We start from the raw sequence: 25,920 nt of genomic DNA on the forward strand, positions 1-25,920 counted from the left end.
GTCTGCAGTTCTGGAGCATGGCAGAGGCTGGGGGTGACTGCCTCTACCAGCTCTTCCTAGGCTGCTCCCAGGTGGGAATGCCCCCACGAGGGGCTCTTCTGTGTGAGTAGTGCCTGGAGGTCTTGCTCTGCTCTTCTGCCTCTTGCAGACCAGGAGGGAGGCAGTTTATGGATCTGAATGAATTACTTCCCTCCTTTCCTGGCGCAAATGGGGTGCCTCTAAGGTGGTACTGGAAAAGAACAGTAACTCCTTGCAGGGAATGGTTTTATGAAAAGCAGGAAAGTGATCTTTCTGCCTCTCACTTGGGCATGTGCAACTTTCTGCCTCTCACTTGGGTTCAGTGCAAACACTTGAATTTAAAAAACATAGAGGGCAATTCAGGGAACAGTGTGCCACTGTGCGTAACAGTGTCTGCCTACAGCTGCCATAAATTTTGAGAGGTAAGTATCTTTCTTCAGGAGTGCTTGGCTCATTCTCAGTAGAAGTTATGTCAGATAGGCATTTTTAGTGACTGTAATACCAATTTCCATACAAAGTCACTAGTGAATGGGAAGGGCTGTCTTCAGTTCAGTTCCATCACAAGTCATGGCGTATGTATGTTTGTTTTTTTTTAATAAGGGCAAGATTTTTTAATAAAAAATAATTTATTTTAGTTTTACTTTAGCTTTCAATGATGTATGAATTCATTGTGTTTGTGTGAGTTTTAATTGATGGTTCCTAATGATAAGCTTGATTTCTTTATTCAGGTTCCTTTGAACATCCATTGGCTAGTTTATGAGTCATAAAGAGCTGTCAGGTTTTGTGAATGGTCATTTGGGATGTCCTCTGCTTTCTGCTGTGTCCCTTTATCAGATGTGCCTTGCTGTATGCCATCAAACTGTGAGTGGAAGTCAGGCAGTGCTATGCTTTCAGCTCACCCTGTTAGGAGGGTGGCAACTTTTAGCAAAGCGGTGGGCCGTAGTAATAGGAAATCTGTTAAGCTTATTGGAGTTTAACTGAGATGGTTTTTTATTAGGGTTTAGGCTGGGTTGTGTCTTACAGAAATTTTGCTGACGCTGGCATCTGTACTACAGAGAGTGATGGAGGGCATTCCTATATTCTTTCAAGGAGGCTATGTACTAACTCAGCAGTGAATTACTATATGGGTAGTGGCATGTTACAACCTCCCTGAGGTCTTCTGAGTCCCGAGGTAGTAATAGCTCATTAAAATGGTAGTTAATGAGTATAAAGGGATCATTATGCGACTCCTTTACATGGTGGGTAGGGCTAGATTCTAACTAGTTCCGTAGAAAGTGGTCTAAATAAAGATGGAAAGAATTTGATAAATGCTGCTGGTAGTTCTTTATAAAACTAGCTATTTAAAGCAATGCATTTGAAAAAAAAAACACTCAAATTTTGAATAAATTAATACCTGTTTCTGAATGTACTTCAGGGCTTTCAGAGGAATCAGAGTTACTTTAACATAGTCTGTGATGTAGAATCTTTAGTTAAAAATATGCAGCATTTTGCCAATCTCAATCAGTTGATTTGGGGGGAAAAATAGGAAAAAAAACCTCTTATTTATTTAAGATCTCCAGATCCACAGGCATTTTCTGTTCTGTATGGCAAAAATAAATGATGAAACTTTTTTTTTTTTTTTTCAAGAAGGAGGAGAGAAACGTTATATGATGTTGTTCATAGAAAACATAACTACCTTCATGGTCTGGTCACTTTTCTGTGTGTTCCATTTAGCTAATGCTATTTTCTGGAGAAAGGCTTTAAAGATTTACCTAGATTTTGTAGCAGATAGATGAAAACCTTCTTGAATTCATTCAGCTCTTCCTGTCTTCTTCCGGGCTCTGTAAGGACAAACAAACCAGTAAAAGACTGCAGACTGAGGTACATCTAGAGCTCAAAAGTCAGGTTCAGTGGACAGGACTATTTTTAGGCATTGCTAAGCTAAGAAAAATAACATTGCTGCTGAAAAATGACCGCTTCAGAAATATTACAGTATGGTACAGAGACTAGGTAAATAGTGGGGAAAGGAGGGTGGAAACAAATATTACGTTAAGAAAGAAATACAGAATTTTGAGAGAGGTGCTCCTTCTTTCTGTCATAAATGAAGATATTATGACTGCCATGCTTGGATATGGTTTAATACAGTGTCTCTACCATATCCTCATATAGGTGTTTTTGTTGCAGGAATTAAAAGTGTATTTATAATAAACCAAATACTACGAAATAAACCAAATATTAACAAAATACTTTCATTCGTTTTAAAGTTTTTATGATCGTTGTTGAAATTCCTGCCTGCTTTTTTTCTCATCCGGTTTTCTTCTTTTCATCTGACATTCCCAAGAAAACCTTGCTGATCCTGGCTGTTTATGGTATCTTTCTCGGCTTAAAGATGATAAATCTGATGGAGAGTCTTCTAAACTCGAATAATATGGATAACTTATTAGTGAACGTCTGCTACAGGGTGATTTTCTCAGTGATTCAAAGTAACTGGTCTGTAGCAGGAAAAACAAGCCTGATGTCTAGCAGTCCAAGTCATGGACCAGGGCCCCCCCGGCTTCAGATTCCTAGGAAAGAAGGGCTTCCTGCCTCCTCCTGATATTTGCTGCTCCTTCTGAGGATCACTTAGGTTCTGTGAAAATCTCACGGGCTGTTTTGGCGGGAAGAACTGCCATCTTCGCCGTGACAGGAATACTGCCCTGCAGCTAGGAACTTCTAACGGTTGCAGTAAATCCTGCTGGAATATTGTCAGTGTAAGTACTAAACTGATCTTCAAAGGGATATTTGGATCCTAAAGCACAGGACTGTTAGTGATCTACTATACCTGACTGTGGCAGAACCAGTTAAGACCGAGTCATGCCTGATAAACCTGTGCAAGATCTGCTTGTAACGGAGGCTTCGTCAGCCCGTTCGGTGGTAGCTAATGGTGCTTCTGGAAGTTTTCATCGTTTCTAACTTAAATCTTCTTGAGGGTTACTTAACTGTTACTGCTTAGCCTTGATACGGACAGGTCAATTACTCCATTTCTCTTTGCAGCTACCTTCCGTGTATTTGAGGATGATGTGTTCCTAGTCACGTGCCTTTCCTTTAGACTAAAGTCACTCCTTTCAGTTTCCCCGAACAAGTCGCTTTTTGTTTCTCCTACACCTCTTACTACTCAAATCTGTTGCTTCCCTCTGCATTTCGTCCAGATAGGCTCAGAGCTGTCTTCAGACGCGTTGTTGGAGCGGAGGCAGCAATCTGCTGAGCTCTTCCAGCTGCGGCGTGGCGTGGCGTGGCTGCTCGTAGCCGTGCCGCTGGTGTCACAGCGGGCTGCGCTGCACGGAGAGGCAGCAGCGTGACACTGACTCACGCTCAGCTTGTGATTCACCCCTCCTTTCTGCCTAGCTGCTTTTTTCCATCCCGTCTTCGTGTAGTCGACGATTTCTGTCCAGATGTGGACCATTAGTCTTTCCCTTACAAAATAGTGCATCTTTAGAGCAATTGTACTGTTTGCTGAGATCTTTTAAAATCTGAATTCTGTTCAACAGCATCTTTGTAGGCTTTCCGAGGGTAGTGGTAGCTACCAGCTTAATAGTGATTCTGTAACTCAACTTGACAGTTAAAATACTGAGTATCAGTGGACCTGAGACAGAGCTCATAAAATCCTATTTGATACATCTTTTCGTTTTTGATAGATAGATCCTTTAACTATTCAAGGTATGGTTTTTTTTTCTTTCCTATTGGTTTTGCACTTGCAGTAGAAGTTTCACGTTACCCATGTTTTTTTCATTTGTTTAAAGAGTGTCGTGCATTAAAAGGATTACTAAAGATAGGAAAATGTTCACTGTATTCATTCCAAGCTTAGGTAACAGCTTTTGTTTAAATGTCCTTAAAATGCTTGTGAAGTCGAGCAACAATTAAAAATATAAATTAAAGCACTGTATAAACATGAAGAACTGCTGGGGAAGTACACTTGTTTACATGAGTTTTTATATTAGCATCCATGTGTGAAAATATATATATATGATGGATGTATGTAGGGGGGCATATAAATTAGTGTCCTTCACAGCTGATGGGGCTAAGGAAGTTGCAACTAAATAGTTAACGTTTATTTTGAAAGTAGATGTCTGTGGGGATTATTCAGCATGTAAATGCTGTGCTGATGCATAAGCTAGTGGGCAGATTTTAACAGCTGTGTTAGAGATAGTTGTTCTCTCTTGGCTTCTTGTATGGCTTTCTAATCTTTTCAACCATACATCCTATATCCTGTTTCTCATATGTCCTTTTTCTCCTCATTTTTTGGACATCAGAACTGAGGGTTATAAACACCTTTCAGAAATAAAAACGGTTTTACATACTTTTAGAGCTTACAAGTCTATTAGAGATGTAGTCAGAAAAGTCACAGCAACAATTCAGGTGGCATGGGAGTCAGTAATTAGAAAGTAGCCAAAGCTTTGTGTGTGTTATTTTTTATTTATTTTGGTCTTTGATTTTCTTTAACACCTTCATAATTAAGTCTGTGATCATCAGTAATCTCCCTCCAAAATTTATGCTTAAATTGAGGTCTGGGAAGCTGTTACTTGGAAGGACAGGCTAGGTATGTGGGAGAGTGGGTCCGTAACGTCAGTTCTGGTGGCAGGATGTAATGGGAACAGGATAAGCAAGAGGAGGAGGGAGGAGGAGATAAGAGCCTTGGATGGGTGTAGCCTTGCCAATTCTGATTTCCTTTAATTCCTTACATACCTAGAAACATACTGAAGCTGAAATGTAGCAAGAAAACTATATCACCAATGAAGTGGCAGCATATTTGGGGCGTTACATAGAAGGAAGGGTTGGAACTTGTCAGATCCAACACCCAAAAGTCTTCACTGCCTTGTACTGGTGCTCCACAGCTGTCAAGTGCGGCATCAGCTGTCCATGGTTAAAGCAGCATTCCCTCCCATGTGAACCAGGGCCTGTAGTGATTTTTGTTCCTGGGATTACGTTGCAGGATCAGGAGTCTTCTAGGTGATGCATTTATCTGAGAGCTGTAGGTTGGAAATCTGTGAAGCAACAGGCAGATTTTCAGGAGAACCCCTGAGAAACAACTTTCAGTAGTCTGTAAGGGAATACACACACACACATCTTGTAAATACATATACACAACTATCTATACTAAAAAATGTAGATAACATTATGTAAAAATATAAACAATAAATACAGTACATAAAATAATAAATATATAACAGCATTCCTGGAAAAATGTGTGAAATAAATAAAGGATACCTACTTATTCCTTCCTTTTGAACTACTAGAATGAAAAACTAAATGAAAATAAACCATAACAGTAGGCAGGATTCTAGATTAGTCTGTACTGTCTTGAATTATGCCCTTAGTGATTGTTTGATAGCTTTTCTTCGTTTTGAATTTGAGGGAGTAATTCTAAAAACATCGTGACAGAATTAGTGAGTGTTCTTTGCATCTCAGATACGAAGCTCGTGTTAAATCATAACTTGCGGTTATGCATGATGATGTTCTCTTGGGCAATCTAATTCTTCGTATGAAAATAATTAGTTGCTGAAAATCTAAGTAAAAAAAGGTAAAAGGCTAAAATAGTTTCAGCAGAAAAACAAAATACATACAAATACTGTTGTTCAAATCGGCCAAGAAAACTGAAGCTCATGTAATTGTGCACATGTGCCGAAGAGAACACACTTTTTTAGGTTTCTCAAGCATGAGGCAGCAGAATTTTCATTCATTTGGCACGCTAGGCTGGAAGCAGAGTCTTCTTTCATTTGACACACTCCCCTGTAAATAAACATGCCAGCTAAGGGATTGTGCCAGTTACCAGAAGCCTACAGGAATACATTGTGCTGGTTTGTATTCATTCTCATTTCATGAATTGCTTTAAAACTTAGCAGCATCAAAAAGCATTAAAACACCTTTTTAGCATTATTTTTGGTCCCTGCATATTTCCCTGCTGTGCTGTTATTCTGTATAAATCAAGGGAATGTGGAGAGGCGCATGGCTCCGTCTGCGGCAGAGCAATGCTCGGCTCCGTCCTGGGCGCGCTGGGAGCTGTCATCTGCAGAGAAGCACCAAATGGGGTTAAGCTCGTGCTCCGTCCTTGAAAAAGACGAGTGTCTTAGAAAGAAGCTCTGTAAAAATAAAGGGGGAGTTGAACAAAGGTTATGCAGCAAGAAAGCCAAAACTCAGCTCGCATCTGTTAGCTATAAAAGGTTCGTAGATGCCGTGGGGTCTTCTGGGAGACACTCGCTTTTCTTTCCTAGAGGAGTAGCCTTCAGGATTGCCAGCATGTCCTTCCCACCTCTGGAATTTGCTACAAGGCTCTATTTCCATCCTAGATGTGTTTCCAAGTATCGACTTGGCAAACGCAGGTGTACTTCTTGGACCTAATGTGTTCATCAGAGCTGAAATTGGGACTGGGTTGTGGTGAATTCATGTAGGGAAGTACATAGGGGAGTGGTATTTCAGTCCAGTTTGATATGGGTGAGCCTTTGTTTATTTCCTCATCCTGTGCTAGTGGTAGAGGAATACGTGGCTCTGCCTGCTGCCTCTTGCCGTTGCTTTTCCTCCTGGAGTTATTGAACAATTTGTCAGTGCAGAAATTACCTGTGGGCGTGATTTTATTTTTTTTCCTTTAGGGAAATTACTTGAAGATGTTAGGGGAAACAGTGGTGTTTGTGCCCAAAATACACGTATTGTGAAATGTAAGGCTGTTAGTACTGATGGTGGGAATTTTGGGTGTGTGTTTGTTTTACTGAGGGGCTCGTTTCACTTTGTTAAAAAAAGAAAAAAAAAAAAGGATACAAAGTTTAGAGTGAATGTAAGCCATTGAATTGTACAGTTTTGGTAGGAATTTGGTGAGAATCACCTAGGAAGGGTTCTGGAGCAAGTGTGGTTGCGCTTCTATCCCCACATGCTCAAACACAACATGTAAAAAGGTTTTTACATCTCATGTCTCGTGAAGGCCTACCTGTGCTGGGGCCTAAGATTTCACCCTGTAATACAGCTAACCGGGGCTGTGTGCAGACATCACTTCTGGTTGCCATACGCCTCCAGCAATACAGCCTGCGGCAAATACTGCACAGCAGCATTGCAGTGGTACAGACACACCGATGCCATCCTCTTTTAGCCCATTAACGAGTGATTGGACAAACTGCAAGGGAACAGAAATGTGACTTGTGTCAGCCTACTCGGTCCTTTGGACCACGTGCCCTCCCCTTGCTAATAAAGATAACACCACCTCTTTGAAGACATCGGCAGGCATATTTAAAACCCAAGATGAATTGAGCACATTTCCTGTGTTAGAAGCAGTTGCTAAATTGTAAGTAACTAAGTCTTGTTCTATAACTGCATTGCACTCAGGGGAACAATTTAGGTTTTGAATTGTATATGTTGGTAAGTGAAAACTATGTAGACATTGATTATTTTTTTCCCCTTGACCTAATCATTGTTTGCCTATGGCAATATCTGATATGTTATGTGTTCACCAAGAATTGTCTTGGGACCACAATGAGGCTTTTTTGAAGCTTCATTAGTAATCATAGTTACATTAGGCATAGCAGGCAATGGAGTAATAGAGTTGCACTGCTCTGCGCCAGTTTTTCTGTTTATTATAACGGTGGAAGTGGACTCTGTGGGTGGGACTCTGAATTTGTATGGGCAGATGAGAAAACCAGATTTAAATCTGTTAGCTCTTACGTATTTTCAGCAAGTTTCATTTTTTTAAAACAGAAAGCAAATTTACATTATTTTTTGTCTGTTATTGTTTGTGACAAAAAATCCATTCTTTGTTTCTCCTTTTGTGGTTGTAGTCTAATGATGTAACTTCTCTTTATAATACTGGGTAATGCGAAAATGATGCTGAGTAAAATAATATTTAGTAATACGTTTTTCATCATCTGAATTAAACAAGCTGCAAAAAATAAATGGCATAGAGAGAAGAATATTTCTTTTTCTTGCCTACCCTGGGAATCTGATAGGTATCACCCTTCAGAAAAAAAATGAATAGAATTAAAACAGAGTACCTTATGTGTGTGTTTAACTTTTTTGTCATATGGTTGATTCCTTCAAATGGTAAGCTTGTTTGTATTTTAAAAAACTTGTTTGCAGTGCAAAGGCTTATGCTGAAAAATGTAAAAGATGAACTTCTACCTGGAAATCTTGTAACTAAACACACAAAACTCTACTTGTTCAATAAAGTGTTAGTAATTAAAAAATTCCCTCAAGAATACTTGCATACATTTGCATACAAAAGAGGCCAGGCTGTGGCCTAACAACATATAGGCTTGTTTGGTATTTCTGAGGACTAATTCTAGCATAAAACACCTTTTCCTCTGTTGACTTGTCTACTGTGTGCCTTCTTTCAGCTACACAGCTGGCAACTGAGCAGTTTTTGGTTTAGCTTAGAGAGTTCATTTTGCATTGGCCTTTAATGTAAGTGCTTACATTATTCTTTTTTATTATTATTTTTTCCCACAAAATGTGCTTGGTGGAGAATTGGCTTTTTCCTACTGAAAAACAATGTAAGGCTCTCATGAAAGTGGAATTAGGCGCTGAGCACAGAAGCGGAGCTGCCATTGCAGAGGGTAGGAGTCAGCTCATAAGAGCCATTCACCAGACACAGGTGTATGAAGGGACATTCAGCCTTGCAAGTGTTGGTGGCAATATTTCTGTGAACAGACAGTTATCAAGGAATAGGGCTAGGCTTTTTAGTTTTTTTGATGATTCCACATGCGGGAGACAGTGTGACAGACTCATTTGGCTGCATCATGGCACAACGTGCCAACAAGAAGTGCACTGGCGGAGGAGTCACCTAATGCGCTGTCAGTCTGTCCATCAGCCTAAGGCAATAGCATCTCATTCTGCTATTAAATTATATGCCTACGCAGATCTTATTTTTCCCTCTTTAGGTGTAACTGAGATCAACATTTCTGAAAGGTAAACTATGCCATCCAGCTTCTCTTCTGAGCTGTGTCTTTAAAACAAACAAAACGAGAGTCCTGGCTTTTTCTCACTAGTCTTTGGACTAGAATAACATCTTATTCTAGAAAGCACTGACTCTTCAGCTTGATGTTTTGCTCCTCAGCCTTCATGGAAATCTTACCGAGGGTGGCCAACAGTCAGCTAGCTATAAATGAAAGTCTCTTGGAACAGCTGGCTTCAATATGGTAGATAGTTCTTTATTACTTCAAAAATAATTATTCTTGTAGCCTATTTTGGGCCATACAGTACTAGTAAGTTCTGTGGTGAAGAGAGGTTTTTATTTAAATTACTTCAGTTTGCACCTCTAAGGCCATTCAGGACAGCTTCCTTCAGGAACCTTTCCTGAAAATGCATAACGTTACCCGTAGGTAGCATTAATTAACATGTTTGGAACTTGATTTTCAACCCACGCAATATTTTTCTGTGTTGTGCTGTGAAGAATCAGTCAGTTAGCTGGCAGGCTTACTGTCATTTTGGAAATGTATGTGAATCAGTAGTGATGAAATCATTTATAGCAGCATCATAGCAAATATTGAATCATTTCCGGTTGTTATTGTCCCATTTTTGACCTTCTGGGGGTTTAATTACAATTAGCTGGTATGTTAATAAAGATCACTTAGATTATTTAGCTAAAACCATGGCCAGTAAACTAATTCTTGATTTTTGTTTGCTGTGGTAGCATTGAAATACTGTATTTTGTATTAAGGACAAGCCCATGTTGTGTATGAAGTGGCTGACTGGGTTGAAGGATTGTTTTGTTTGTTTTGTTTGATTGTTTTGTTCATCTCAAGGTGAAGCAACATGTAAGTTTAAGCAGCTTTACTTTTCAAAGTCGACTTGGGATCTCTTGCTTTGATTAAGTATGAAACAGAGAAACTGGTCCTGGTCTTCTACACAAAAAAAATTGTGTTGCTCCTGTATGAAACTTCGGCTTAAATCGTCCAGATAAAACTGAAAACACTGTAACTTTTTTGCATGTTTGTTGTTTGAAATAGTTGGAAGATTTCTGCCAGGCAGCTCCTAAAAATACGGCTTTATCAGGTTTGAAACTGTTCGTTGGGAGTGTTCCAAAAATTACGCCAAGCACATCTAAATGTGCAGTAGAGAAGGAATAAGCTGTGGTCTATCCCAAGCACACAGCCTGGAGAGACTCATTTCTTGAGGTTATCATGGTCTCAATCCCTCATTTTAAAAATATTTGTTTACATTGTGTTTTCCCTTTTATTTCATGTAATTCTACTAAGCCTGCATCTCAAGAATGTCATGTTTCATAGGGTTTAGAAGAGATATTTAGTCGAACTGTCTCTTCCTTCCCCTTAAGTAAGTGTTAGAAATAAACCTATCAAACGACGTTAATTTGAAATACCTCCCTTGCAGTCAGCAAGATGGAAGCGAGCAGGTACTTAGTCGAATTTGCCTTTTGTGTTCCATAGGAGTAGCTGTTGGAAAATTTAAAAATGAAAAAATACATATGCTGTCTTTTAGGATAAACCTTCTGTGTGAGAAATCAAAGCACCTTTGGACAAACAATAGATTATGGAAATTTTGGTCTTGCATTAGGGGATAGTACCAATTTCCTTACAGTGTCATTGCACTTTTCCACACTTTCTCCTTTTCCCCTTCCCCTCTCCCAGATTTTTCTCTGTTGTTCCCTCCTGGCCCAAACTGGTACACAGCCTTGTGTTATAAAACTGAAATTTTAAAAATGAAAATAATGATTTATAATAAAAAGCTTGACAGACTAATTACAGTATTGCATTAATTATTATCTTATTTCAGCCCCGTTCCTCTCACAGCTCGTTCAGATCTATTTTTTGGGTGTGTTTAAATCCCTCATTGACACTATAATTTTGATAAAGAGACTATACTGGGAACAATACATACATAGAATTATGAAATCAAAATTGTCAGAGGAATACTTTATTTCCAAAATGTCGCCTTGGTTATGTTTGTTAGGGAATGCTTGTACTTCTGTTTAAATTTAGAGCTTTGTAGATCTTTTGACGAGTGTAAGCCCAATATATACTGCATTATACAACTCTTGAAATCTTCCTTTTCTGGATATCTTCATAGTACTGCATGGCAGACATTAATTCAGAAGTTTGTGCATTTTGCAACTAATTTGTATTGTTGCAAATCATTGTATCATGGGCGCATTTTTCATTTCTGAATTTTATTTTTTTCTCCCAATGTGTGCCATTTTTATCATCATCCAGATATAGGTTGATGTCAGTGCCTCAAAACAGCTTCAAGACTGCAATTTGAAGCTACTTTAGAAAAATGCAGTTCTTTAGATGTGGTGAAACTGAAGTTGAATGGAAGTCCTATTAGCGGTGAATTTCATGTAAATGTTAATAAGGGAAGTGTTCATAGCAAGTCCCGAGTTTGGGAAATTGAGCATGATGATTTGCAGAAATGGTGACTTGAAGGTACGCAGCTGCAATAATTTTCAGTTTTTACTTGAACTTTCAAGTGGTGCAGAAGGTGCACTGGTTAATTTTTAAGCAAGAAAGTTGTGGCAATTATTGTTGTAATGAATGTCTGGTAATGAAGGAAGTTAAGATGAAAGATGAATTGGGCTCAGTGATTGTTGAGTCGTTTGGGTTAGTCTGGTTGCATGGATTGGTGGTTAGATTTCTCAAACGTTACGCCTTAGTTGTGCACTTGCATGACTGTCATCACATCCTAACAAAGGTCCGTGAATTTGTTTCTGACAGTTCGTTTTGTTTACATTTTGCAGGATGCTTCATCTGCAGATATTCGGAAAGCATATCGAAAGCTTTCGCTAATTTTGCACCCAGACAAGAATAAAGATGAAAATGCAGAAACACAGTTTAGGCAAGTAAGTGCAACGTGTGGTAATAATGTTTTTATAGAAAATAGGATCAGAAGTTTTTCATAATGACTTTAGTAAGAACAAGGATATGTCTTTGAAATTATTACATTGAACATTGAGTTACATTTTTTCTATGGTAGCCAGATTTAAAAAAATACAATGATTTTGAATTATCTTGTTGAATAAGTCATATGTAATATTTACCTGAATATTAAAAAATATTCAAACATAATACTTGGACATTTACTCCTAAGAGGAATATATATGTTTTGTTCTTTACCTGAAGACTGTTTATAAACATCCTTTTCAAAAGCAGTGACTAAAATTTCTGATCAGTTCTCAATGCAAATCATATGTGGGCATAATTTAATGAAAATTAAATGGCAGAGGATTGGAATTAGGTGATCTTTAAGGTCCCTTCCAACCCAAACCATTCTATCATTCTATGATTCTATGAAAATAATTCCTTCTATAACTCATTCTATGATTCTAAGATTCTATTTTTGGTTTTGAATGTTTTCTTGTTTCGAATCTTTACAGAGTGAAACCATGAGACTGTTGTCATTAGTTCTGCCTTTAAAAACACTCAAGATGACTAAAGATCAGCTATTTAATTTCAATAAAATCTTTTGGATGAAACAAATGATACGTTGTTTTTTTGTTATTGTTGTTGTAGTATTGTGTTTTGTCCAGAGATGGGAGGAGGAAAAAGCTCTTTGCCAGAAGTTGCGTTTGTCAGAAGTTGCTTGTTTGTGTATTTGATAACACCTTGTATATGATTGTCACTGTGTTTTGTTGGTTTTTTCTGCATGCTGAGTTTAATTCCTAGTGTTGTAGGTAAAAAAGTGAAAACTATCAAAGAGCATTTTCTGGCAAATGTAAAATACAATACTACCATTTACATTTTATGAACTCAATTCTAAAGTAATCTTTTTTTTTCTTTTGTCTCTTTTTGTATGTTTTTGTTTTAGTTGGTGGCTATTTATGAAATTTTAAAGGATGAAGAAAGGAGGCAGAGGTGAGTTAATCTTAAATAAAATATTCATTTATGCCAGTGGTAAATTGAAGACCTATTTAATTTAATTGTAAGTATTTGGATGATTTTTGTATAATTTAAGTTTGTAATTTTTCTGTAGCAATTGAATATTGTGTGGGCTTAAAGGGGAAGCTGGTATGTATTTTGTGTGATATACTGATTTTTCCTCCCTTAAAGTTAACAATATGAAAGAACTTTAAAAGCTATTTGATGTTTGGAGCAAATATATTTTTAAACACTTAGCAATTGTATTGCTTTTTATGAGTTGTGTTAATTATAATTGCTTGTTTTATTAAAGCTGTGGTTGAACATATAGTCCATTGATTCAACTGTCAGATATATCTCACTATATCAATAAGAATTTATTTTCACAGTATTTAGGGATTATTTTGAGTGTATACCTTATTTAAAATTGTTTTCTGCTGCTTGTTTCATTGCTTTTCTTTCAAATATGTTGTCTATAATATTGTAAACTTTGATGGGGATACCATTATATGTTTTGATAATTGATAATTGTCCTTGCTGCTCTGGGAGCAGGTCCAGCAGTACATGAAGGGGCTAAGTCTGAAAATCTGTGGTTTTCTGGAAAACTTTTTTCTTCTTTTTAAGAGGCTGTCCATTTAAACTAACGATTATCAGGACAACAGAGCTATTGAAAAAGTTTTGCTTTTAGCTTGGAGTTTTAGTAAATCATCTCTCAGCTTACAAGTCTTTAAGCTGGGCTTTACAAGACATTTCTTGAAGGGGTTTTGGCTTTCTGGATATCTTGGCATGAGTCCAGGTTTTATAGTACAGACAATGTACATTTTGATAATCCTCTCTTTAAGTGTCATGAAAATGTACTTCACAGAAGTACTTTTAGAAATTTGTAGTTTTTTTTTTTTTAATTTCACTTTCATAGATAAGTTCCTTGTGAAGTCCTAATCAAGGAAAGCTTTAAAATAATAGTAATAATAAAATCATCAGTTAAGAGGCTGCAGACCACTTGAAAAGTTAGTTATCCCCCAATTTTTTCACCTATTTGTTTATAACATTGTTTACATATACTTTGTGATACTGCCTCTCTGGGAATTATTTCTAGCATGAAACTGCTAGGAATTACCTTGCAGCTGTAATAGTGGCTTTTTTCATGGAGCTATGATGCAGTAGCTTGTGAGCATTATATTTTAAGCCTTGTATATATGACACTTCCTAATTTACCCAGCTTGTTTGAGAAAATATTGTTAATTAGTATAACACAGTAATTGCAAATGAGGAGTTAAAGCAGTGGTAGATTGCTCCAGCTTTTATGGATTTCATTGTCACTAACTTCTTTTGTACGTAGGCAACAGCTGCTGTATTTTTCTTGCACCGTGTAGATATGTAGTTGATATTTCTTCTGTCACTGATTAAGTATAGCTGAACAAACAGTATTTTACCTTCAGAGAATTTTCTGGAAATAATACGCAGAATTTAGAATAACAGTGTATGGTCTCTTTACTCTATGGAAACCTTTATTCATCGGATTTATTACACCGTCTAATGGTAAACACAGTTGAGCTTGTGAATGGAGGCTTTTCTCCTTTATCCTGTAAGGCGTTGTTGCCTCATGTCCTTAAAACAAGTCTTAAGTAAATGTGCTAGGAACTGCCCCCCTCTAATGTTGCTGTTGTAAGGTAACTCATGCGTTTCGTGGAACCATATGGCAAGTGAAAGGGGAGAGTGGTTGCTTCTGGGGATTTTCCTACCCTGGGTGTTTGTTGTGGGAGGTGTTGGACCTAGTGGAAGAGGCTCGAAGTTTACCATCATCCCCATGCACAGGGGCAAAGCTATGCTGCACCCTTTGTCTATCTCGGGGCTTACTGATTTACTTTTATCCTAATTCCAGAGACAGCTATTTGGGTCTGCTGTAACGAGGCTTTCTGCCAGTTTGGTTTTTTGTTGCTTTTTTTTTCTTTTTTTTTTGTTTTTTTCCCCTCGGCAGTGCGGTAGTTTTTATTTCTAAAGTAACTCAAAGTCCTGCTGGGGTGAGATGGAAATTGGTCCCGGTTCTCGCAAATTAGTTGGTGGCACATCCTGGCAGTTTAGCAGGGAATCCCTTTGGAAAAGGACATGTAAATGGTTTGGGGCACAGGATTACATGACCTTGGCAAGAGCGGGCTTCAGACTCATATACGGGGAAGTCAGCTGTACCTGTTCATCTCAGGTGATGTAATCTGGCATTGATTTTGGTGTTTGTACAGAGGGTAGAAACAGTTAAAGCAGGAATTAGGATCTGCCCTGTATAAGTGAGTGACAAACTCATTTTAAAACAGTAAAACTCTGTCTAATTAAACCCTTCCTCCATGCCTTGGTGAATGTCAGAGGTGTTAATTGTTTGTGTGTATACAGAAAGTGTTCTGAAAGGCAGATCTGTTGGCTAGCTGAATGTAATCATTTTTCTAAAGCTTTTTTTTTGTATTTATCAGTGAATTTTTACTTCATCTGATGACAGAAGCCTTTCTTAAAATACTATAGTTCTACTGAAAATTCTAATACAAGGCTTTATAATTAAAATGTGGCTTGCTTGTTTGAGAAAGGTATATAGTTGCTTGTATAAGTAAGAATACCAAGTATACTAACACTATTAGTACTATATTCTGTAGTAATACTGCTATGGTAGTACTTTTCACTTACACATTTTAACTGCTGTGTAATCATAACATTGTAATATTCTAACATGAAATGTACATGCAGCATTGTTCAATATAGCGTTAACATTAAACATGCATGCAGCTTTGTTTAATGCTTCATGCTCTGTATACATTGCAGAGTGTATGAAATTCTACAGAAAAGTTTCTTTAGGAGGTAGTAGAGATAGATAGATAGAGATTTCTTTAGTAGAGATAGTCTTGTGTATTTCAGGAAACGAACCTAAGCCATTTAAGGGTAAATAAACTCAATGATATATTTTATTAATTTTGACTGTTTTTAATTTATGAAAAAGTTTACACAGTTCTATTAATTGCAATTAGGCAAGAATCTTAGATGTTAATTTCGTTGTTTGTTGCCATTTTAAGGAGCTTTTTCTTTACCTACAAGGCTTATCCTCTTTAACAATATGGACTTGATTACAGGAAGCATTTGTAAAGGAATCAAGATATACTTGTTTAGAGTAAGAAAGGTGTTTATCTTAGCTCTCATTATAATTACATGTGTATATTCATAGGTATAAATTGTTCTGGCTGATGTTGAACTGGATGTCTTTGACAGCTCGAGGAAAAAGCCCCCAGAATAAAAAACACCAGTGGATTATTCCCATAGATCAGAATAGATCTCATTAATACAAGCTTATAGTATATAAACTATATCAGATTTCTGAAATAATTTGAAATATGAAATGCAGAGGCTTGATTAAAGGGAGGAGTAAATTATAATTATATTTAAATAGATGATACTGTAATTAGCTACCACAGTTAATGGATTTTTCTTGCAATATAATTGATTCTACAAAGACCTTTAAAAACTATTTTATGAAACTTTACAGAAGAATTAAATTTTAATAGTCATGCAGTTGGTTACATTCTACACCAGACTACCAAGTCTTGCATAGAATCCCCAGTTTTTAAACAAAGATTCAATTTAAGTTATACATATATTTGTCCTTTTGTTTATATACTGGTGCTTTGGGGTTTTTTAGTTTGCTGACTTCTACATTTCAGAGGTACCTGGTAAGCATACTCCCATGCAAAATATTTGCTGCATTCTGTGTACTTAGGTCTGAGGAAAAAATACTGCAGATATATATTTCCTTTTCAGTTTGATTTTTCTTACATAGGGTAGCAATTAATATAGGTCACCAGAAGAATGTTTTGTAATTCAGTTTTGAATGCAGTTCTACACATGACTATCCTTCATACTTAATATAGGTTTCTATAAAGAAATTATTTAACAAGAAATCTACTTTTAATTAAACCACATCCTAAATTTGGAAAGTAAGATTTTAAAATTATGGGAAGCTTCTCAGTTTCAGTAGGATCGTTTTCCAGTTGAAAACCTAAAAATCATTGATATTTTTATTTTTCAAATACAGAGCTTAATTAGTATTGAAAGCAGTGATTTATCTTTTAACAGTATATATTCTAAAAAGTGGGTTATAATAGAAGCTATCTTCCCTTAAAATGGCCAGTCGTGTGAGCCATAATGCTCATTGATAGTAAAATCAATAGAGCATTGATTCTGAGACTTAATCCTTGGAGACTGTTGTTCTGAACAGCGGACATAGCCTAGTAAATACAGAGTGCTGTTTAAAGTGTTTAATGCAAGAGACTCTGCTGTCTTAATTTATTTTTTCTGAACAGATAATTTATAATAGAATGTGGTTGTCAAACATTTTTTCCCAGTGCTTTTTTGACTATTCCTATATTGTTGCCATTAGCATATATGGACCCTATTCAATTTGTAGACAAATTTTTGATGCCTCAATTAGCATTTCTTATTGTATAAGAAAGCAAATGCTTATTAAATGTATAGTAGTATGAAAACAGTTTGTTCTTTTGGGATTTTACATATTTATTTCCCTGAAGCTTTCACCAGAACATCTTTTGTGAAGTCTTCTTATCAATCCAATTTTAAAAAGTGGTTTTGTTTCTAAGATATTTCTTTTTTATTTTAACTATAAAACGTTGCAAATACATCATTATATTTTTATAAACGCTAAAACCTCTATTTTGTTCTTAAACAAAAAGTTAAGAGAGTCTTAGTTTTGAAACAACGTGCTAAATGTTTTTTCTGAACAGGGAGTTTGTGTTAAAGCATCAGTAATTACCTCATTCTGACTTACTGGGAAAGGAAAAATGTTATTACATCAAAATTCCTGTTAACGGATATTAATCTTAGTATCCTCATATTTGGAAGATAAAATTTGGCAATCCAAATTTTCCGTGGGCTACCCTTCAGAACACTGCAGAACCTTGAGGTGTTAAAGCTTTCGCACAGACATAGCCTAGCAACACTTGGCAACTTGAACAAATGTTTAATCAGAAGTCAGGTTTAGATGTGCTGAATTAAAGGATATTGTTTTTAATTTAAAACCACTGCCTCTTTTTCCGCTTAAAAAAAAAAAATGATTTTGCTTGTGGAAATTTTTTTTTTAGTACATCTCCAAGGTATCAATTTAATAACTATCAAAGTAGCTAGTGCAGTTGTTGCATTTAAATTGATTTACATGTCAAGACTGGCAGTTTAGCAGCTGCGCTATTATTCCTGGATCGGTCAATTTACTTGAGAAAAACCTACTACTGAGTTCTACTGACCTGCATGACAATATAGGCCCTATTTCTATTCCTGTAATTAGGCCTGCGACTAACTCAGAATATTTTTAATTAAAATATTTTGGTCAATGTGTTGCACCAAATTAGGCCTTTCAGTGCAGATTTAATTCTGGAAATGGTGTGATTGGAATATGTAATGAGTTGGGTTCAATTTAAGATTAACAGGTTGTGCATCTTGAGCACACAGGTTTTGGAGTTTACTGTATAGATCTGTTTGAAACTTTACTCTGAAAAGGTAACTAATAGAAAAAATGTAAGTTTCTCACCTCTGTGTTTAATTTTTTTTAAATTTGATTATGTTAATGTTCTGTAATTAAAAGGCACTGCAGACATAGTAAGATACTTCAAGAATTTTCTGTGGAGAAAAACTGACAAATTGTCATAAAAATGGTTCCTATAGAGACAGTAGCATTAGTAAAATTAAGCAGCATTAGAATAGATTGATTCTGGAGACAGCTTTTCAAATAGAAAATCAAAATCGTCTAGCCGTGGTGAACTTTGTTTTCTAACAACATAATCAAGCCTTTAACGCAATTTCATATCTGACTCCAGAAGGGATATTCGCTCTGCCAGCCTTCGTACCTCGTGGCTGCAGTGCCACCGGAGAACAAAACAAAAGCACAGATACTTCCCCCCTCCCCCCAGCACTCGTGCTTTTAATTTGGAAAAGGGAAAAGGGGTTATAGCGTTGGAGACGTTTGTTCCTTGCTACCTTGCATTTAATACTTCGTGGTTTGTCGTTTGCTTCTTGCACGAAGGCCCGGCCGCTGCTCAGGAGGCAGGTGGAGCACATCCACCTTGCTCGTCAGTTGTTCCAGCCGGGGGTGTTGCAGGAGCAGTTGGGTTACTGTTTTTTTTTTTTTGTTTTTTTTTTTTTTTTTAACAAAGCCAAGACAGATTTCCACAGCGTTTAGTTCAGGATTTTGTTTGTTTCCAGGTCCCAGCCTAGCAGTTGACAAAACAAGACGCTGCTGTGTAAAAAAAAAGAAATTACTAAATGATCTTTTGTGTGCCTTCTATTCAAGCAGTCTGTGGACCGTCATTTGTTTTGTTTTATAATTGGATGGTTTGGCTTATTTTATTTTTAGCTCTCCATGAAAGCCTGTTATATTTGCTACTGTAGGTATGATGATATTCTGATCAATGGACTACCAGATTGGCGACAGCCTGTATTCTACTACAGGCGGGTGAGAAAAATGAGCAATGCTGAGCTGGCATTACTCTTGTTCATTATACTCACAGTGGGTCATTATGCTGTGGTTTGGTCAATCTACCTGGAAAAACAGCTGGTAAGTATTGGTAATAAATCAAACTTGCTTCAATTATTAGTATTGAATTCCCTGCAAAAGTTTGCATATTATAGGGATCTCTACCACTTTCCCTGCTTCAGATTTGGATTTTTCGTGTTTTAGAATGATACCATTTAAAATGGTGATAAATATAGAATGAGATACTCAACATCACAAATAGTAATCTAAAACCTGCTTATTTTATCAAGAATCAGTAATAAATAGAGAGAGATGCTTCTGTGGTTTCTAACTGGAAGAAAGAAGAGGAATAAAAACTCTTCTATCATCTATTGATGCAGAATCACATGCTACTGTAGTCATGTTTATGGTTTTCCTGATGTTATTTAAAAATAATCAGCTTTTATTCGTTTAGAAGTCATACTTGCTTTGCCTTTGTTCTTAGCTAAATGCTTTTTTTGTTGTTGTTTTGGCTTTTCGTTAACAGGATAGGCATTGGTAAGCAGCATAAACCATTTTTTGTTGGATTTTTTTTCTCATGTAAAAGTCTATTGCGCTTACCAGACTAGGAAAAACAAACAAACAAACAAAAACTAAGCACAACTTGACAAATATTCATGCATTAACATTTGTTTACTTTTTTATTTTCTACTGCATTATTGAAGTTGATGAATGAGAAAGGCAAGTTGAATGCTTTCTCCTCTTAGAAAACTTTGATTGCTATGGAGATACACATGAGTGACAGAACTGGACTTCATGTGTGTTTAAAGACTGGGTGCCATGGCAACAGTTATTGTTAAGATAGATCATTTTACTTAATCATGTAGGACCCCTAGCTACATTTGCATAAATGCTACTCTAATGTTTACCCTTCACAGAAGAGTCCCAGTAACATTTGTGGTTTACATGTTAATGATAACCTGTAACCGTATTTCTTTCTACATCAAGGATGAACTGCTTACCAGAAAAAAGAGGGAGAAGAAGAAGAAAGCAGGAGGCAGGGGTACAGATGAAGCCAAACTTGCTGCTCTTGACAAAAATGAAAGGTGGGAAGAAACTCTTTTGTTTTCTGCATTTTAAAGCATTTCACGAGCTACTGGTTTAGTTCTGTAATTTTCTCCTCGCGTTTTTGGAATATTTTAACAAGAAGAATATCTGTAACGGTCATTGCTGATATAAAGTGCCAGTGTAGATGTGCTTTCAGTTTTAGATTTTGTAAATAAATGCATGGTATTTATTCAGCAGATGAACAATAAGTGAAATATTAAGGCTGAATTAAAGGTGTCTTGCTTATAGAAGGCTGCTGTTACTACAAGTTGTTTTTTTTATAAGATGTTACAACTTTTTCTGTCCTTAAAGATTTGCTTTTGATTAAGAAATTTCACTTTATTTAAGCTATAATTTATTACCATACCGTGTGAGGAGTTTTTATGTGTTCTTAATGCTTGTCTGAATTAATGCTTTTGTCTGATTAACTTAAAAATGAGCGTGTTGGTAAAGGCTTCTAACACTATTGTTTAGTTAAGAAACACATAGGGAAATGGTGACTTTCAGGACACTCCAAAAGATACCACCATTTCTTCTATTGATTCATAGAAAGAAATAAAGGGTTTAAATAGTTCACACAGCAGGGGCATGAACTGGATCAATGCAGGATGGAGATCAGAGACCATTCTGCCTGTCGTCTTTCCTGATGACATCAGTGAGTAATGCTTCAGTGAACTGCAAATGACATTAATTTTTATGTATTGTTTTGTTTATGCTACAGTCTTCATATCTGGTTGTCAGCACTTGTGAACACTTGATTGAGGCTTGAGCTTTTTTTTTAAACTGAAGTGATTATGTGCCTTATGAATTTATTTTCTTGAAGAAAAGCCCTTTTTAAGAGATTAAAATACAGAGATGATTAGAAGTTAGCTGATGTATTATATGTTTTGAATTAAATATTCAAAACATATTTTGTATCATGCAGTGAAACATTTTTATATGAATTGACAAGTACTAATCATTTTAAAGGATAATGGGAGAGTTCTGACGTTGAGATTGTGTGGCAATATTGAAAAATTTAAAATTTTATTTGGCTGCAGAGTACTGGACAAACCACAGTGGCATGATTTACTTCCATGCAAGCTGGGAATATGGTTCTGTCTCACTGTGAAAGCTTTACCTCAGCTGTTCCAGGTAATACTAATATTTCTAAGTTACATTATCTTTCTTGGTGGTGTTATGAATAATCATGTGTGTTGCACATTTATATGAATTTTCTGGCTCAAGCACGTTATTTTATTTATTTATATATTTATATAAAATTACTCTTTGGGGACAATTTAGTATCATAAGTTCATCTAAATGTGAATATATTAAAAATGGTTATTAATCTTAACAGGCTGGGGAATTCAGCAGTTTCTGCTGAGCAGAAGTACAGGAATGAATGATAGGAGAAGGATACTGTATCTATATAAGGTACAGTATCAAAGATATTGTTGCAGTTTAGATATTTAAACATGGCAAAGTTGGTCAGAGTTGTGTTTTTTTTTCTTGTTTTTTTTTCTAATGTGAATACTATAAATTTTAAAATTAAGCTAATATTCAGTCAGCATAACTATTGTCAGAAGGTCAGTTATCAGAATAACTTCAAATATCAGATACTTTTTCTTTTCATTTCCCTTGACCCCATCCATTTGTTTTTAGTACTGTAGTCACTGCTGAGTAATGAATATAGATCAGGGAATTTAAGGTGGATTTTACTTTGGTTTACAGAAGTAGTGAGTATTAATTCTGAAGTATAAACGGCATAAATGTTCATTTTCTCTCTGTGTGCAAGCCTAAAAGAAGCGTATAATTCATAATTCGTAATCTGTTAGCCAAAAGGCTTGTAAAAGTTATAAATGCAATAAAGAAAAGTCTGGTGTTTCAGCTTCTATTTTTATAGCCTATAACTTTTCCTACAAAGAGATGCAAAAGTTAATACCCTTTCATCTTTTAAATGTTTCATCAGGACTGTGTGGTTATTTTATTAAAGCAATCTTTCTTAATCTTTTTGCATGATCTTAACGTGAAAATGACAATGCATAATTAAATCAACTGTTAAAGTGTCCAGAGTAAGCTTTGATGTACCTCCTTGATTGAGGTGAGTCAGATGGAAAAGAACTAATTTCACCAATTGTTGCTGCTGTATTTTTGAAACTTTCTTTATAATTACAGTACTTTCCCTTTTGCCTTAATTGAAAAATATTTAAAAAATCGTACAGGATATAGTAAAATTCATCAAGAAATTTAAAATGGGACTTGTTATAATCTTTCTAAGTTGTCTTATTCTCTGTTTCTTCATTTTGAGATACTATTAAGAAGTCATTATGAAGTGTTTCAGATTTCTGTTCAAACAGTCCTATGTCTGCTAGACTGCCCAGAAAAAAGAGTAATATAACCAAAATGATGTTTTGAGCTTTATAGACACCTAGCCAATAACTACTGCTGTGTATTTTAAATCCATAAAATTAATGGTAGGGGAAAACAAGATGTCCAATTGGAGACCATCAGGCAGGGATATGGTGGCAGGGGAAGCAGGATTTAGAGCAACTTGATGCAGAAAGGTTTTGGAGCAAGGAGGAAGCAAAGAGGTGGGGTTCTAGAGTGAATCATCCCATACGTAAATTATTCTAATTCATAATGGTGGGGTATGTTTTGTTGTTGTTTAAGGCGACCTGCCAATTATTTAAGTGAAAATGCAATAAATTATAAGTAAGCTTCAATGTTAACAGTATTCAGGACTTGAGATAACTGAATTACTGTAGTTTATCAATTAAAACAGGTAGTGTCACCTCTTCGGAAGAGCATGAGAGCAGCAGTGACCTCATGATGGACCTGCTTCTTGAAAGAACAGTGCAAAACATTCTTTGTATGTTTTAGCTAGTTGGACAGAGGGACGTCTGGGCTCTTTAGTTGTATTTAAGGTTTCAGCAAGTTCTGTCTTAATTCCAGTTATCAATATCTAGCAATAGAGTAGCTGTACTCATGTGGTTGTACCCTGGTACAGAGATCCTCTTTTGAACATGCTGTTCCCTTCAACAATACACTAACATGGGTTTGAGATTTCAGAGCGTTTCAGGCTTTCTGTAACTAGAATCACTAGAGCAGCTTATCTACAAGATGAGATGCCAACATTCGAGATGCTGAGTAACTCAGTGTTGTGTGTGCTAGTTACAAGGTGTTACAAGGGTTGACATAAGGTAGCTGCTACAGATTTTAGATGTCTATTGAGTTAATCTCCATGATTTTTTCAGATATTAAGAGCCACCAAATTATTTTCAAAGTTGACAGTCATTCATCTGCAGCTAATACAGTCATAGACTAAGTTCTAAAAATGTCATCCGTATTTAAATAAAACACGATTGGGACAGAAAACATTAAAAGTTTTAAAATGCTTATAATTAAGTGTGGCTTCTGCCACTGAGCTTCAAATCCCTTAATGTCAATGAAATAGCTGAACTGTTTCTTCAAATTAAGGAAACAAAACTCTCTGCCTGTGCCTACAAGATCTTCGTCAAAGGAAACTTTTTTTTAAAGTGAGGATGAAGTCAGTTCAAAACTTTTTGCCACTTCTCATATTGATTCCTTTTACCTAGCATCCCCCCCATTAGTAGTGTGAATATTATTCTTACAACAGCTCTGTCTGAGGATTCAGGTTTCTGAGCTTCTGCCCATGCCTGACTCTCATTTATCCAATTGAGTGTCTTTCTCCTACTTCCCCTCGTCCTTCAAAATGTCAGATTTCAGAAGGAGGCACTTAAAATAATTAAGGTGGGCCTTTACTGAAGAAAAATGCTTTGTTTGCATGCCCTCATGATGGCCTATGCCATTTTATTGTAGTCTGCATTTTATGTCAAGAAATTGGAAGAAAAATGGGTGAGAGGAGGATGAGAGAAACTCAAAAATGATTGTTTTTTTAACTGTTGACAATTGTATTTTGAGGGGGACTACATAGGTTTTTATATCCCTGCATTTAGTGTAGTTAAATGTCAGGGTGAAAACAACGTCTTAAAGCTCGTTTGAAGAAGTGAAGAGAAAAGAATCCATAAAATGTATCATAAATCAAATATCTGTGATGTGAAAGAAACATTAAGTGGAGTGTAAATTACATGGACTATTACCAATTTTAATTCTTCTAATGAAGACACAAGAAACAGATAGAACAAAGAATGCAAGTTTTTTCTAGGGTCATCAGAATGACCTGGAAGAAGGCTATCTACTTAAAAACCAAGAAACTCCATAAAAATGCTTGTTGGAACTGAAAACTGTTCTCACAAAGTCGGCTAAACAGCTAAACATAGTGTGCAAGAATTTCCGTTCAAATAGTCCATGTAAAATAAATAGGTGGTGTTGGTGATCATCCTTTTTTTTGTGGCAGAAGACTCATTCCCAAAATAGCTGACCAGTTTTTAATTGGGTTGTGCAGACATACAGTTTAAGAAAAGTGGTATTTCTTAAAAATGTACTTCGTTATTCTTCACAAAATATTTCATTTGGAAGACTGAAGAGAAGAGCATTTGTTCGTATTCCTGACAACTGCTTTTCCTCCAGCTTTATGTGATAAAGCTGAGTTAGGAATGTGTTTATTTTTTTCACCACCTTCAGTACTAGGAAATGGTTTTTGTTAGTTGAATTATGATCCTACTGTTGTTCGGAGATTAATGAAGCAGAAAGCATTTTTTGTTTGTTTCATACGGAAATGTGGATTCTTGTTAAGAAAATAAATTTTCCCATCATCTCCTGTCTGTGATCATGTCGGTGTATTGCATGCCCTATCGATGAGCTGCTGCAAGAACTTCTGGTGGCTCTCCAGCAAGGAGAAGGCAGTCCAAGCTCAAGATGTAGTTGCACTGGGTATAACCTAGTGAGATTATGAACAAAGCTTTCAATTATGATTGAAACTTTTGTTTATAAAGACCTTTGTGTAGTATGAAGTGAATTAAAACAAAAAGGCCAGTAATTTAGTTTTATGTAGACTACCAGATGGTAATTACTGAAGCTGATTTAGTAGCCTGGAATAGATTCAAACTAGCGACCCAGAGGTGTTTAATTTCTTGGCATTTTTTCCTCAGGTTTTCTTTTAATCCATGATTACATTTCAACACCTGCTTAGAGATGGTTCAGCCCTGGCCTTAAACGGATTGGCAATGTGTCATTAAACTCGAGAGGCTTTGCCAGCAGGGCATCTCTTTTGGCAAAGTTAGCTTTTAGGCGAGATTTGATTAGGTCAGCCAACAATTATGTGGTTGATATTGTCTTCACATATGACTTTATATAAAATCACAATAGGAGATCAAAAAAATTACTGCATTTATTAATGTCTGCTTTAAAAAATATGTTTTCAGAGGGATTTGTTTAAGTCACAAAGGTTAAATATCTCAGTAATTCTTAGGTTACAGGGTTTTGAGGTGTTCCAATGCACTGTACAGCACCAGTGTTGATAAAAGTTGTGGAGGTTGAGTAGATGCAAGATGTGTGGCACAAGTGATTGCCCATTTGCTCTGCTTCTCGCTATTT

The 25,920-nt window shown here is 36.3% G+C and overlaps 1 protein-coding gene across 1 annotated transcript in view; it reads left to right on the plus strand.

Annotated features, from left to right (window-relative positions):
• The window catches only part of DNAJC1 (DnaJ heat shock protein family (Hsp40) member C1), a 99,260-nt gene that overhangs the window by 25,471 nt on the left and 47,869 nt on the right, over positions 1-25,920 (plus strand). The window contains exons 2-6 of the mRNA XM_080579119.1: positions 11,705-11,806; positions 12,772-12,818; positions 19,251-19,416; positions 20,323-20,420; positions 21,462-21,555. Coding sequence (XP_080435245.1) covers positions 11,705-11,806; positions 12,772-12,818; positions 19,251-19,416; positions 20,323-20,420; positions 21,462-21,555 — 507 coding nt within the window. The remainder of the gene's footprint in view (positions 1-11,704; positions 11,807-12,771; positions 12,819-19,250; positions 19,417-20,322; positions 20,421-21,461; positions 21,556-25,920) is intronic.

Source organism: Anser brachyrhynchus (genome assembly GCF_964034855.1).
Source record: "Anser brachyrhynchus genome assembly, chromosome: 2".
Classification (NCBI taxonomy): domain Eukaryota; kingdom Metazoa; phylum Chordata; class Aves; order Anseriformes; family Anatidae; genus Anser; species Anser brachyrhynchus.